Source organism: Paroedura picta, chromosome 6 (genome assembly GCF_049243985.1).
Source record: "Paroedura picta isolate Pp20150507F chromosome 6, Ppicta_v3.0, whole genome shotgun sequence".
Lineage (NCBI taxonomy): Eukaryota > Metazoa > Chordata > Lepidosauria > Squamata > Gekkonidae > Paroedura > Paroedura picta.
This window is the reverse complement of record NC_135374.1, coordinates 89995731-90011292: the sequence shown is the minus strand read 5'-3', so window position 1 is coordinate 90011292 and position 15562 is coordinate 89995731. Positions and strand designations below refer to the sequence as shown.

Genomic DNA, 15562 nt, shown 5'->3' with positions numbered 1-15562 from the left:
CATTTAATATGGACACTCTGGATCTAAACCGAACTTGCACTCCCCCTGTATCAGGAAACAATAAATTGGGGCCTTAAAGGAAAGGATTCTCCATCTGGGACCAAGACAGAATAAGAAGGATCTGTGCTTTTAAGAATTTAGGGCATTTCCGCATATTAGTAAAAATAGTGTCACGCCCACAGAATGGCAAAGCGCAACATTATATCACGCCCCCCCCGGCCCGCCTCACCTTTTTTTTTGTCTTGCCTTTGTCTGCCTTCTTTTTGCACATCATACCCTCCCTCACCTGCTGCTGGAAGAGGCAGAGCAATGTGCCTTATACGTGTGTCGCTTCCGCTTGTCAATCGATTCAGGCAACCAATAGCCTTCCTCCATATTCTGACGCAGTTTAGAGGTCCCGCGATACCCGTTAATTTCTTTTAATTGCACTTCTCCATCGCAATGCCAATGCATAGAATCATAGATGCATAGTGCTTTTGAACATCACCCCTTATGGGATCACAAGTAGGCTTGTGCATGAAGGTCCCAATTCAGCCCCTTCGGCTTTGGTGCCCATGGAAGTCAATGGCACCATAGACTATAATGGGAATGTCGGTGTTCCCGCCTTTCTGGGAGGGGGTGATTTGAGGTACAGCCTCCAAACTTTCAGGGTAGGTCTGGGAGGCTCTTTGCTGACTTCCCTCCAAATTTCAAAATGATTGGTCGAAGGGGTCCACGTCTAGGGGCTCTCAAAGAGGGTGCCCCTGTCCCTCCATTATATCCAATTGAGAGATTAAACTTTCCCGCCACCCCCCTCATTTTGTTAGTTTTTAACACCCACTTATTGGAATATTTTGGTTGATCCCACTGCATGATTGACAGATAATTTTTGACAAATGTGGCTGCAATCTGTGATTTCCAGGAAAAAAGGGAGAAAACAAGCAGGTTTCCAATAGCAACAGCTTTGTAGCAAGATATTTTTTTAAAAATCCTTTCTCTTCTGAAAGATTAATTAAGGATACAGAATACCACCAAATGGATTACAACTAGATAAAGTAGCAGGCAGATTAGGATCAAATGGGCTTGACCCTGTTCAACTATTAGAAACAAAAAGCTTGATCCAATGACTTTTGGACATTGAGGTCCAGAAGAACACTTCCTTTACTCTAGGTTAAAATCATGGACAAATATTGCCACAGCTCCTGGCAAACATCAATAATCCCCATCATAGGTGGGCCTGTTCCAGAGCAAGGATGGATATACTTCCATCAGCAGAACTACTTGGCAGGTATCAGCAGCAACCTCCAGACTTGTAATAATGTTTATGTAATAATGCTATGAAGAAAACATCCCACATTCTGCTATACACTATATAAGGATGAAAGGAACAAACTAATAATCCCTGTTCTGTCTGGCTTTAAGCCCTCGGAAAGTTATTTGGAACACGCAGAAGGGCATCTTGGGACAATTTTACTGGGAGACAGGATTAAGTCCGTTTCAAGTGATGTAGCAAAATATTGCTTTTTAATCTTTAGGAAAAGGAAAGTTTTAGCTAATAAAATTTGCCAGTTTTACTGGCATGCTGTACTAATTTATGTCAGCAAAGTTTAATATTTGGTGATCAATTTTGTGTGTGTGTGTGTATATATATATACAAACACACACACATATATATTGCTGGTCATTGACCGTATTAATAAGCAAAACTAAAAAAACTATTTGCTGTAGACATGCACTTCCTGATAGGAAGGCATTTGGAGCTGAGAGTTGCAACCATGAGTTAAAACTTCTGCGCATGACAATGTGCCGGCCCATCAAGGCCAGGAAATGGATCACATGTCCTCCTCTCTTTGGGAGATCTACCAGGTCCTGAAATTTATTTATTCATGTATTTTGGGATTTATATACCACCTCTTCCAGCAAGCCAGCTTGGAGCGGTTTCCAGCATTTTAAAACCCATAAAAACATAACAGTAAAAATACACTTAGCTCAATATATTAAGATCTCAAAACCTTAAAAACAAGCTTGCCAGCTGACTAGCCAATTGGTTCACACTGCTGCGGTTGGTTTTCAGTTTCAGGCGGGGGGGGGGGGTAATCCATGTAGAAGGAGCCCAGTCGATGTTTATCCAATGTTGTCATGATGTTCATTGGCCCCAACCAAATGCTTGGATTAAAGAGCTCTGTTTTACAGACTCCGTGGAACTGACCTAGTTCTTTCAAGGCACTTAGCTCTTCCGGGAGCTCATTCCACCAGGTGGGGGCTAGGACTGAAAAGGCCCTGGCCCTGGTTGAGGCCAGAAGTACTTCTTTGGGGTCAGGATGATCTTAATGTCCTTTTGGGGGGTATAGTCAGCCAAGTGGATACCACAGTCCTTTTGTAGCAAATAAGGTACTCAGGAGCGGTATCTGTTTTTCTTGTTTGAATTCCACTCCAAGTAGTCAGCCTCTGCTGTCAGATGATTGTTTCAAACCTTCAAAATATATTAAATATGGTTAAACAGACTTGGCACTCACGTTTTAACTTTTGTCCAAACTGATTAAGACGTTTGCTTTATGCAGACATTTTAGCTCAGCGTTTTAAAATATGGCTTGGTTCCAAAAACCAAATTAAAACAAAACAAACCCCAGAAGGAATGCAACTTAGTATGTGCACCCCAGTGTGGTTTTGGGCTTTTCTTGAATGGCAGCTCTTGAAATGGAGACAGCTCCCTCCGCCAGAAAAGATACGACTGAGAATGATGGTCTACTGTGCGTAGCAAAACCAAAACCAAATCTGAGCACATCTAAATAGCACTTTGGATCCCAGCCATTGTTTTGATTTTGTGCATGCCTTAAGTCACAGAACATCTGTTTGACAATGACTCCACTAATCGTATTCCACATTTAATTTTCTCAAGATGGTATAGAAAAAAAATCTCAAGTCTTAATAATAATGGCCTGGTGCCTGCCTAGATTCTTGCAGACTAAAGGAGAGGGAGATTTTTGCTAATCCCCCCCCCAGACCCATCCTCGCCAAGTAATGCCTGGAGATCCTACAGGAGAAGTATTTGGGGGGAAATCAGCAAAAGTCCTCCATGAAACCACAAAACCTAGGCAGATCTAACCCAATGTTAGCTTTATCAAGAAACATTTCTGAGTGTATCAAAACATTTTGAGTGTTTGCTATTTTTTATTCAATGAAATTCAATATCTATATCCACCACCACAGCATTTAAAGGCAAGGTTTCTAAAAAAAAGTAAACAACCCAGAATACCATGCAAAGAGACATCTGTATCTAAGATGACATTAAATACTGAGGTAGCAGTTATGTGCATATTTCCCTATACATTATTATACTTACGATAAGACACTGATCACAACTGGGTACTGAACAAATGTTTAAGGAGCATGTCATACAATCAATAAATTATTTGGGGTTTCAATGGTCTTAAGAGTACAGTACCTCTGCACTAGACTGTCCTCTAATGTATATTATATAAGGTGCACTTCTACACAGAATGTGTACAGCAAACCTATAATTACCAAAGTGTCAGCTTTTGTATATAACACAGAACGTCAGCATAGCTCTTGAAAATTCAAAGCAATTCACCAACACTAAACATAAATATTAATTTATCAAGCAAATATGGTCCCTTATATTCATATGTTATGAGAACACTTTTCAGTCACTGCTTGGAAATGTTAAAAAGCTTGACTACACTGACCAGTAAATATAATAAATATATGATTAATTCCCTTGCTGGTCAAACTACTTTGTATTAGTGATCACTAGGGATGTGCACAAACTGGTTCACAAATTGCATGAACTTGGCCCAAACCAATGTCTGCTTTGGCTGTTCAGGCAATTTCAACTTAACAGCAAGTCTCCCTTCAGTTGTTAGGTTTAAATGGCTGCAAACCACCTGTCCATTTTGCCCCACTTTTAAGCTGATGGGCACATTACCTCACTGAAACAGATCTCAGCTATTTCACTGTTTCTCTTCCCCTTGCTTGAAAGTGAGGGGAAACAAAACAGGTGAAATTGTTGGCAGCCACGTTATCTGTTTGTTGCATTCCCCCGTGCTTCCAAGCAGACTGATGAAATGGCTTGCAGCCCAACAGCTAATGGGAGCCTTTACCCTGCTGTTAAGCTGAAATGTCTGTCAGCCATTTAAACTTAACAGTGTGGTGGAGCTGCCCATCAGCTGTTAGGTTTAAATGGCTGCAAGCCATTCAGCATGCCTATTTTGCTTCTGCCACTTTGAAACTAGCAGCCATTTGATTCCTACTGGGTGATCTCCCATTCCTGACTGTAGAAAGTTGTGGTCAGAAGAAAGGGGATCTGAACTGGCCAGTTCACAGAAATTCTGGCTCTGTTTAGGGGTTGGTTTGGGGGCCACCCTGAACCTCATCAGAAATTTTAGGTTCATGCCCATTCCTAATGATCAGCTTCACACTGGCCTGATTAGCATTCACTCCCTCCATTCTAAATGGTGATGCAATTGAGGCTGGTTTCAAAAGCAGTAGCACAATTGCCACCCAGAAAGATGATTTAATATATATACTTATTTCCAATCCGGACCTATATGATCAAGCTGTAGGGTCTCCTACAGAAATGCAAATATAGGACACAACAGGAGATTTTTTTAAATCCCTCCTGCAAGTCCATATGTATTATATCATCTGCATGTAAAACATTACATCAGCCAGACATGCCCCCCCCCCACCAGCAGAATCATTCAGTTGTTACCATCTTAACATTAAACTACCATGACAAGTTCTTTCTGCATGGAGTTATCTATCCACACAGATACAGAAAGCTCCTAATGCTTTTCTAGTAGATGGCTGTAACCGGCAAATGCAATGTGACCCTCTTCAGTCTAGGGAAACATCTTCATAGTGATCGCAGGATAAAGAGAACAAGAGTTTACTTATTTGGAAATGGTGTGAATGCATTGACAAGGCAAGGCAATAACCAGTCACCTTCTGCCTCAACTTCCATTTGAAAAGTTTTCTGGGAGCCATGATCTCAAAATGCTTTCATAAGACCAGACAGGAGTTGCTTCACCATACAGCCACTCACAAAACAGTCACACAAACCAGTCCTTAAGATTTTGACAGCTGCTCTTTCCTACCATATTCATGACAGGGACTCAAGCTCTGGCTTTAGGTTTTTGTACATATATATTTTAATGATTTCCTGGCTGAAAAGTATGCGTGTATTTTCTGTGAACTTGGTCCACTGATGTCGAAATAAACATTTCCATTGACAAGTTCATATTCAGGTCCAAATACAAAAATAAGGACATCAATTTATTTTAAAACAGCACAAAGTTAAGAAAAACAAACCTTAAATATTTATTTCAATAGCCCCAAAAGGTTATATCCAGGCCTGCCCACTTTTAAAGTTCTTTAAGGACATACAAAGAAACTGAACTGGTCAAAGATGCTATTCATCAAAATATAGCCAAGCCATAACCAGCCACATAGAACAAAGAATTTCATGTTTAAGAAACTTGGAACTAATACATTAGAAAAAAAAGTTTGTAGTCAGGTTTAGGGTTCAGGTTATACCATTTACAAAAATGGATACTTAAAAGCCCCAGCGGGCACAAGGCTTCGTGTTAGAAACAACCTGCAGTGATTTATTAGAGCATCCACACTTACAGGCATGCTTAATTGTAAAAGCACACATATGCATGCAGGCACACGATCCACCCCAAATCAATCAGACAAAATGACAGCACAGAGAGGGCCCATTCCATTTAAGCGATTACTTTTAACTCCATTCATTCATCTGGTAAGGGATACTAAAAAGACAGCTGTTAGATACAAAACACACAATATTAAACTGTGCTGTACCAAAGTACAAAACTCACACAAGTGTTCAGGAATCAAGCCCAAGTACACTTCAAATATATTTGTATCTTTAAATGCTTCAAATGGCTGGGAGGCATCTAAATGAGCAACACTTTAAAACCTGGTGATTTCAACAAGAGTGTTAAATAACATACTTAACATTCCCATTGCTAGAAATGACACTTAAATTTAGTTAATTCTGGCTGGATTTGCTCTTTATTTTTATAATAAGTAGGTGGGATATTCTTATGGCAAACCAATCCCATTTTCAAAAGACACAGGGTCAAGCTGACAAGTTGAGAAACTAAACTGCCACAAAACATTCCACTGAGATGTCCGCCAGCATCTTCAGAGCATTTCTGTAAAGAAACATTTTTCACATTTCCAACCAATGGTTCCCAGGATGTAATAATATTGTGTGTATGGAAGCATGATTATAACACTTACATTCAGCTCAGACAGTTTTCACAACATACAAGAAGAATCCATGGGGTTTCAAAGAAATCTACCATGTTTGTTCACATAAAGGGGCAAGATTTGTTTGCAAACTTTTACTGCTTTTTCCCAGTACAAGTTTTGCTTCTTATTTCAAATATATGTGTCTCCCACATTTGTATAATATAAAATGCTAATACATGCACTGCTTTAAAATACAGTATTAGCTCACAACCTACATTTCTCTTGGAAACCTTCTATATACTACACTGAGACAATTAGACAGTGCCTTTCATCTGTTTATCTCCAATGATTCACAGAAATCCTTTTATCTCTAATGACAACAAAAAACTTCAATTTGAAGCAAAGACACAGTTCAGCTGTTTCCTCTAAGTCTGTTAAAAGCAATAACAGTCTCACAGGAGGCTGAAGAATTCACAGATGTCATTTAAATATTGATACTCTCAGCCAAGAATTTGTATTTTTTTTCTAGCCCTGATCCTAAGCCCCCTTGCAGAACTGTTCTGCATGAATGTGTTCAGTTAGCATGGGAAGTCCAGCAGAACTTGGAAGCACTATCTTCCCCAGCTCCTAAATATACATGTACAGGAATTTGTATGTAATGAAGTCAGTGCTACTATACAGGTGAGCATGAACCCACACAAATCTTCTGTATCACGTCATACAAGGGCTGATCCATTGTATACTTGACAATTCCAAAGGTGTGACGATCGTGTTCTCTTGCAAACTGACCATTAGAACTGAAGTAAATAAATCAAAGTGCAATACAGGAAATACTTGTAAAGTGACCAGAAAGAAGATGGTTCTGTTTTATACTGTGGAGTTGTTGACATTATGAAAAATCCACTGCAATCTGGAACTCTGGTTAAATAGGACTTAACTATTCAAAAAATGGAGGCTAAATATTATGTACATTTCAAGAACCTTACAGATTCACGGCCATGTTACATGCTGGATCTTCTTTTTTGCTTCAGTAGGTTGCAGACCATTCTGGGGGAAACAATAATGCTGGATTTAGTGTATTGAACCATTTAAGCAGGTGTCTTATGATTCACAGAACATGGTTTGGATTGCCCTCTTGTGGCTAACATTATAATTCAGCTGCAAAAATGAAGAGTCCAATGCAGTTCCTAAATTGAATATTAAAATATTTAAATTCTTACAGACACTAGAAATCTACTGATAATACTGATAGATATCCTTTTATCTCCAATATAAGTGATCCCAGACTGTTTTTAATGCAGTTTATTCTTCCCAATAACAAAAAAAGGAAAGTTTTAAAAAGCCTGCCATATTTGCTAATAATGGCTTGGAGTCACTGGCTGGATCCACTTCTGTCCATTTAACCACCTCACTTATTTTGGTCCCCACAATGAAGCTTTGGGGTGAGGGGGGTTGGTAGCCCCCAGGAACAACATAAGAGTAATTCAGACGTGTGCAGCAGAAAGGTGGAATTGGCAAAAATGACAAACCCAAGTCATAAAAACTCTGTTAGATTCAAGTCACTAACTGCAATCTCATAAAGATGTAATAAGCTTAATCCATTATTTTATGCCTATTTATATATTTAGATTGTGGATAATAGCATTAGATTAACCTAAAAGTTACAGGGTTTGTTACAAACAGATCAAAGTTATGCAACAGATCTTTGCCATCTTTTCTACTGCAGCACTCCCCAGCCTTCAGAAAGCTGCTAATAAAAGTTGCTTGGAAACAGCAAGGAGAATTAGCAAAGATCAACTCTTCCCATGCTTACATGAATTCTCCTGCAGACAATGAGTTCACTCAAAAGTGTGAGAGAGGGTTGCTGTTCATTGCCTCTTCCTACTGTAGCCTGACCCCCGCCCATTCATTCTCCCACACCATTCTCGATGGGGGGGAGTCTCTCAAACCTCAGCCCACTTTGGAGGGGGGATGATCTATTGCGTTGTAAGGGCAAGGATTTCTCTGGCAAACTTGCTTCATTTGGATCCAACTCATTTGATTCAAGGAACCAGAAACCTACAATGAACTTGCTCATACATACACAGTTTGGGTCCAGTGTACCTGAGAGACCATCTCAGCCAATACCAACTGGCTAGTAATCCTTGCTGCAAGGAAACACATTTGGTCTCGACCAAGGCCAGGATGTTCTCTGCCCTGGTCCCCAGCTGGTGGAATGAGCTCCCAGAAGGGATCCGAGTCCTGTCCGAGCTACCACAGTTCTGCAGGGTTTGCAAAATGGAGCTCTTCTGCCATGCATTTGGTTGAGGCCAGTGATACCATTTACTGGGATCCCAAAACCCCAGATCAACCCACTCTATGAGATTGCGTTCATAATTGCCACCTGAACATATTATGTTATTAAGTTATGATTCATGATGATTCAATTATCAAACTTCCTTGTACTTTTCCTTATATAATGTTTCCTGTAAGCCGCCCTGAGCCACAAGGGAAGGCAGTACCTAAATACAAACAAAACCTTTTACATGTATATCATGCTTAGAAACAGCAACCGATTTTCTAGATGTTTTTTTAAGTTGCAGAATGTTGTGGGTATACTTACTGCTGTATCTGATTCTTCTTTTGGTGCTGTTCGCTTTAATTTCACAACAGTAGAACCAGCAGCAGACACTAATGGCAGGATCTTCTGACTAGACGTTACATTGCTGTTATTAATTATAATGTTGTTATTCTTGGCGTCATTAACGTCCTGTGATAAAATGGAGGCTGAGGTGCATGTAGATGAATTTGCAGGACCTGAAAGTCTCCCACAAGTAGTACTGGTGCTTCCAGTTGTAAGAAACTTTAGACGATCAGCCGCTACATTCTCTGTCTTCCGTATTTTTATACTTGTGCTTGTTGAACTGCCATCAAATACAATGAGGGGCCGTTTCCTGAGATTCTCCACAGCAGCAGTGCTAGACAAAAACAGTGACTACTTCTTAGAAAAAAATTATATAGATGACAGATATCCCTCTACACTTACCACTTGGAATCATTCCATTCATTTTTGAGGAACTTTCCCCAAGATTTTGTGCCTAAATGAGAATCCTAAACTTGCAGGAAATTATTGTACATTACTAGCGTAATTAACAGGCATTCACTTACTTCAGAGTTAACTCCTTGTCATGAGAGCTATGAAAATTTAAAACTGGTCATTAAAAAAACCCTTCTTTCTATATTTTCATCAAATAAATAGATCTATTGGTTCTAGAACACCATACTTCCCCTACTTAAATATTCGGGCTCCAGTGTGGTAGCTGTGTTTATAACAGCAAATATCAACAGAAGCTTTATGGTAACTTGAAGAATAGCGAAATTATATTCCAGCCTCAGCTTTCATGAGCTTCAGCACACTTAGTAATCAGATGGGCCACAGATTGGCATAATAAAAGCTATTTTAGGCTTTACAGACAGAATGCATGAGGCACTGTTTCATCTAAATTTCCTTTAGGGCTAAATGTTACGAATTCATGGATCCCCTCCTTAAATAAATCGGTTATGCTTTAAATTAACTGTCCATTTGTGATGTACCATCCCAGATTTTTGTGTATTTTTCCTATTTTTAATACGAACCATGATAAATAAACATGAAAGTAAAATACCTCTTTCCTGTATTTCTAGATTTTGATTCTACATGCGAAAACAGGACAAACATAAAGAGAAGCTTCTATCTATGGTTGTGGATGAGTAATAGAACAAAGTGAGAGTAAAAAGAATACAGCTAAATTTAGAGACTTGAACTTCAGCTTAACAGAAGCAAGTTTTTCTCCCTCTAGCAGAACATAATATTTGAAGATTGCATGTTGCCTGCTCCACATTCCTATCTTGTGCTAAGGTCTCCAAGCTCTTCTTCCACACTGCTGCTGACATAAATTGTTATATCTAGGCTCTGGGGGAAAGCACGTACACTGTGTAAGAGGCCTTTTCAAAACCACTTCCAGCATACAATATCTCTATCCTGAAAACAACTAGATCCATTTTCCCATTCTGTTTATTGCCAACCAGAGCAGAGCTGTCTACATTGACTTCTCCTGCTTCATAAAAGTAAAGGTATCCCCTGTGCAAGCACCGAGTCATGTCTGACCCTTGGGGTGATGCCCTCTAGCATTTTCTTGGCAGACTCAATACGGGGTGGTTTGCCAGTGCCTTCCCCAGTCATTACCGTTTACCCCCCAGCAGCAAGCTGGGTACTCATTTTACCGACCTCGGAAGAATGGAAGGCTGAGTCAACCTTGAGCCGGCTGCTGGGATCGAACTCCCAGACTCATGGTCAGAGATTCAGACAGCATGTCAGCTGCCTTACCATCCTGCGCCACAGGATATCTATTTACTGCTGCAACTGTGCAGGGAAGGGGGGCAGTGGCAGTGAAACATGCAGTCTAGCACACTAGAGACTTTATTTTATCCTCAGCTGCAGCCAGATATTCAGCTCTCCATGTGCAAAAGTATTACAAAAACAGCATCACTAAAGGATACAGACACCCCCTTCAACTGATCTGTCCTCAATTTTTTTCCTACTGACTTTATATTGTTTTACTAATAAGTCTTTAGAACTAATACAGCATGTCATCTTATTTATCAGTGTAAGATACAGGTAAGATACTTCCTGAAATATTTCAGGGATAATGCAAAAGAAACAATGCAAAAAATAATTACCTCTCATTAACATACTTCAATGTCTTCTGGCTTCTTTTCTTTCCCATCAATTTCCCCCATCTTGTGTTAGGTAAGGTCCGCTGAGGCAATGGTATAACATGTTGAACATAAAGATCAGTAAGACCTTCCTTACTGATCTTCACTTCATCTTCAACAGGTATATTTTTCTGTTAAAAAAGCAGCCAAACCGCAATATTATAAGAATGAAAAATAACTGAAATAATTTTTTAAAGTGTTGCATCATCAAAACAAACAGAAAAGCAGAAGGACTAGCTATACAATATTCTTTGTACCTATTCTACTTTTCCTTTCGGACACAGAATTCACTTCACCAACTGCGGCACATTTTACTCTCCTTCAGGTTTATGAGGTGAAAACCATATAGAGAAGAAATTTAGTGACTACTGGGAACGGCAGAAGGCCTATGTAGGCAAAAAGGTCACACACAAACACAAATTTAATTATAACTTTACACAGAAGAAGGTTCAGGTGACACATTCCACAGTAGAACTTCATCACAGTACAAAGAAATAATGTATCTATATATTCCCTATGAAAATAAAAGCATGACTCTCATACTGCCATGCTTAACCTCTTATCTGCAAGTAGATATGCTGATTTTTACAAAATGCACCAGATGGCTGTTTTCTTGGCAGAATAATAAAATAACAAAAATTTCATTTGATTAAATTCTTCATGTCAGACGGCTGTTAACATAACTGATTTTAAAATAGAGCAAAACCAAAAAAAGTGGCAACTCACACAAATATACATTAGCACATTATGTCACCTCCTCCAAAAAGAAAAGGACAAAGCCACATGGCAAGGTGGTTAGAGTACCGATCTTGGATCTGGGAGACCGTTGTTCATATCCCCAGTCTCTCACAGAGACTCACTGGATGACCTTGGGCCAGTCATACACACTGAATAACCTACCTCACAGAGTTGCTGTGAGGATAAAATGGAGGACAACTATGGACACCACTCTGGGTACCCACTGGGGAGAAAGACAGGGTGCGAATGAAGAAATAAACAATCTAATGTGTGAAGGCAGCAAAGATGCAAGAGATGAAAGCTTCCCAATTTTGGCAACTACAGACTTCTCCACCATTACATCTTTTGCTCATGGTGGAAGCACACACAGTTAAGTGTCACACTTACGCGGGCCCTACCTACAAAGAAGCCTTGAAAAGCCGTCTTGGTGCAAGGGCTTCTGACGATAGCCCCGGGCGGCCAGTGATTTCAGCAGCGCCTGCTTCTGTACCTTCCCACAGCCTCTCGACTTGCAGACCCTGAACTGCTGAGGCCATTTATCTCGATGCCCCAAGGATTAAGTGGCGCCCCATTCAGGCCAGCAGTATTCTGCCAAAAGGGCAGCGGTGAACTTCGAGGCTGCCACTCTCACTGGGCCAAACGGGGGACGTCTCGACCAGTTCCCTCCCAGTCTGCAGGTGACCAAGGGGCGCCCCAGCGCGAACAACTGCGGGAAGCGATGTGCCAAGCCCGGCCCCGCCTCAGGTGGGCTCGGAGGAGGACCCAAGTTAAGGCTCGGGATGCCCCGCCCCCCGTGCGGGAGTGCCCCACCCCGCCACTACCTGCTCCAGCGTCAGCAGCAGGAACTCCTGCGAGAGCAGCTCCGGGTGCAGCAGCAGGTCCCCCCCGGTGCTGCCATCGCCGCTTCCCTCCCGCGCAGACTGCTCAAGGGCCCCGCGCGCCGCCATCTTTCCGAGCACGCACCTGATTGGCCGCCTGAGCATTCCTTCGCTGACCTCACATGGGGGCTTACTTCCGATTGCTCGGGAATTCCTGCGACAGCACGGTTGGGAGGGGGGAGAGGCGGCAGAGTGAAGGCAACGGGAGCGCATGAGAGTGACGTCACATGGAAAGCAACATCCGGTTAAGGTGCCTGGATAGGGTCGGTTTATTGCCGCGGATGCTTTCTTGGGGCTTGGTGAGTGCTAATCGCAGAGAGCTGGGTGACCAGTATTTGTCCATAGCCGCAGGTTACGCCAGAAAAATCACAGGTGCGCTGTTTTGTGGCATTGCCAAGGTGCAAGAGCATAGTTCCAAAGCAGGTCCTCGTGCATGCCAAGGATTTGTGCATTGGGTCGTCCCAGACTCGCTAGCATATGCAGAATTTGCAGCACGAAAGTCATGACTCCACTGCTTCGTCGTGAACAAAAAAGTGGTTCTGAGGGGCAGTTCGTACTTTTGGTCTCCCCAAAGTCACCAAATCGTATATAATGTCTATGCCTACAGATTGCACCCCCCTCCCAAAAGAAACTCCACGGATCCACTTCTTTCTGGCATGGCCATGGTGCAAAAACAAAAATCCAAGGCATGGATCATTATACATTCCCACTATTTTAATGTTATGACCATGAACCGCACCACAAAATTCACAAGTCCATTGTTTCATTGCACATTGTATAGAATCCATCAAAAGTCTCTGAATCCAGCCTGTCCTGGAGGAAATTCACCTACTATCCCAGAGTGGCGATCAACAATTCCCTGGGTATGGAAGGAAAGGCCACAAGAGACAAACACTGGCACATCCCTTCCTGCGCACCCACTCACAATCTGTCTAAATTCATATCATCAGCATTTTTGTCAGATGACTATCTAGCTTGTTTAAAAACTTCCATAGAAATATATATCATGAGTTTTATGTTATGTAATCTGATTTTTCAGTGAAAAAGACAGACTATAAAATATATGAGATCTGTTAATTGTTCAGAGAGCCTTTGGAATTCCAGGCTGGAATAGGCCCTTTTAATCCCAGAGATACTGAGGGGAACACCAGGGAAACATTCTGCACATGCTTCATAGAATACGTTCCTCTTCACTATCGTTTCATATGTTCCCAACCTGGAGAGCACTGACGTACTCCTAGTTTAAAGTAAAAACTTAAGAAGAGCCTTCCTGGATCCAACCAAATAATCCTCTCATCCAACTGTCCAGGTCAGTTTTGGATTAAGTCACAGGCTGTAAAATTGTCCAAAATGGACCATTGCACAGTACATATTTCTCATAACAAATACAGAACTGAAAGAAAAGCTGCTGTGACATATTTTCCCCTATAAGTATGAAAGAGACAAATCCATGCTAGGACAGCAGACACAAATCTCTTTCTGTGAGACAGCACAACCACATACAATATCAGACATCAGCTTAGGAGCTTCTGTTGGTGAATAGGTAATTTGGTTCAGTGGGGACAGAGTGTCCAGGATTCCAGTGAGCAGAGTTTTGGGGGTGGGGGAAATCATAGTGACAAAAGCCTCAAAAGAAAACTGACCCCCTCCTTTGAATCCTGTCTCCATAGGTGGCACCCCCTGTGAGCTCTACCTCTTCAGTTTGTACCTCCATGCATGGCATCCATCAGACCCTGCTCCCATGAGCAGCACCTCCTGCAAGTCCTGTCCCCATGGGCAGCTTTTACCCAGACGTCTGCCTCAGAAGTCTCCCAGTAGTTGGCGCTCTGGAAACATGTCATTGGCCTCAGCTGGGCACTGCTGTCCATTCTGGGCACTGCTGTCCCTTACTTGGATCTCAGCTGGGCAACACTCCCTGTCATGTGTTACCTTCTTCAACCCAGCCCTGGCACCACTATTTACTTCACCTTGTGAGGAGCTGGCTGCTATCTTGCCTTCTGTAAGGGACTGCAGCAGGACATAATCCATCTCCCCTGCTCCACCTCTCCCACCGTGGATGAGGCTGTGGGTTGGCCCAAGCTGACTGGAGCAGAGTCCATGAGCCCAGTGAAAGGTACATTAAATGGCCAATCCATCCTTGCCTGTGAAATGAGCTTGGCTTAGCATGTGTAAGTGGTCTATGAGAGTTTTCATGGCAGAATGAGACTTGAGGTCCTTTTCTGAAATTCTGTACCAAACCGGCTTCTGTAACATGGCTGCAAGGCCTGTCCCCCAATGAATTCTCCCTCAAAAACTAAAACAGCCCCTCTCCCAACCTTTAATTTCCTTTCCCGCAAGGCAACTTTGTTTACTGCTCCTCCTGATGTTTCTCAAGTGCACAAGTTTACATCCTGCCTTTCCTTTGCAAAACAGAAACACAAAGGGTTAAATAAATTTTATATGGGAGACTGTTTTGTGGTGTATGTTTTTAAAGATAAAAATAAATATGCACCCATCAATTTTCCCTCTCTCCCTCACACACACACTACAAAGGCTAATTGCACCTGCTTCATGGGCACTAACCATAAAAAGAAGAGATGACAATGAACAACATTTAGAAGTAATGTAATGAAGTTTGCAGACCCATCCTAAGCAGAGTCGCACTGTTTAAAGCCCATTGGTTTCAGTGAACTTTGAAGATTGTAACACTATTTAGGATGGCCGTAACAGTCTCTGCTAGATATCAACGGTGTAGTTGGATCACATAGACAGTTATTATTTGTTTTACACATAAAACGAGAGTCCAGTAGCACCTTTAAGACCAACAAAGATTTATTCAAGGCGTGAGCTTTCGAGTGCAAGCCCTCTTCCTCAGACCCCATACAAATAATTATTCTACAGCAAGAAAATTCCAGACATGCCAAGCCAGAATATTTAGGTTCCCAACCTGGGGAGGGGAGGGACAACAGCAGGGTATACAATCCCCTTGAGACCACCCTCCAAAGCCGCCATTT

At 41.7% G+C, this 15562-nt stretch overlaps 1 protein-coding gene across 3 annotated transcripts; it reads right to left on the bottom strand.

Moving 5' to 3' along the window:
* Nucleotides 1-219: 219 nt before the first annotated feature.
* Nucleotides 220-12674, bottom strand: C6H2orf49 (chromosome 6 C2orf49 homolog). Of its 3 annotated transcripts, XM_077343599.1 has the most exons (5): nucleotides 12513-12674; nucleotides 10918-11084; nucleotides 8822-9176; nucleotides 7206-7266; nucleotides 220-2452 (listed from the first exon to the last, which is right to left on the bottom strand). In XM_077343599.1, the coding sequence occupies exons 1-4, from the start codon at nucleotides 12672-12674 to the stop codon at nucleotides 7210-7212; spliced, it is 741 nt and encodes a 246-aa protein (XP_077199714.1). In that variant the 3' UTR covers nucleotides 220-2452; nucleotides 7206-7209. The 3 variants fall into 3 exon arrangements, with proteins under 3 accessions (XP_077199714.1, XP_077199713.1, XP_077199716.1); XM_077343598.1 differs by lacking the exon at nucleotides 220-2452 and having other exon boundaries at nucleotides 5242-7266; XM_077343601.1 differs by lacking the exon at nucleotides 220-2452 and having other exon boundaries at nucleotides 5242-7266; nucleotides 10933-11084; nucleotides 12513-12666.
* Nucleotides 12675-15562: the final 2888 nt, after the last annotated feature.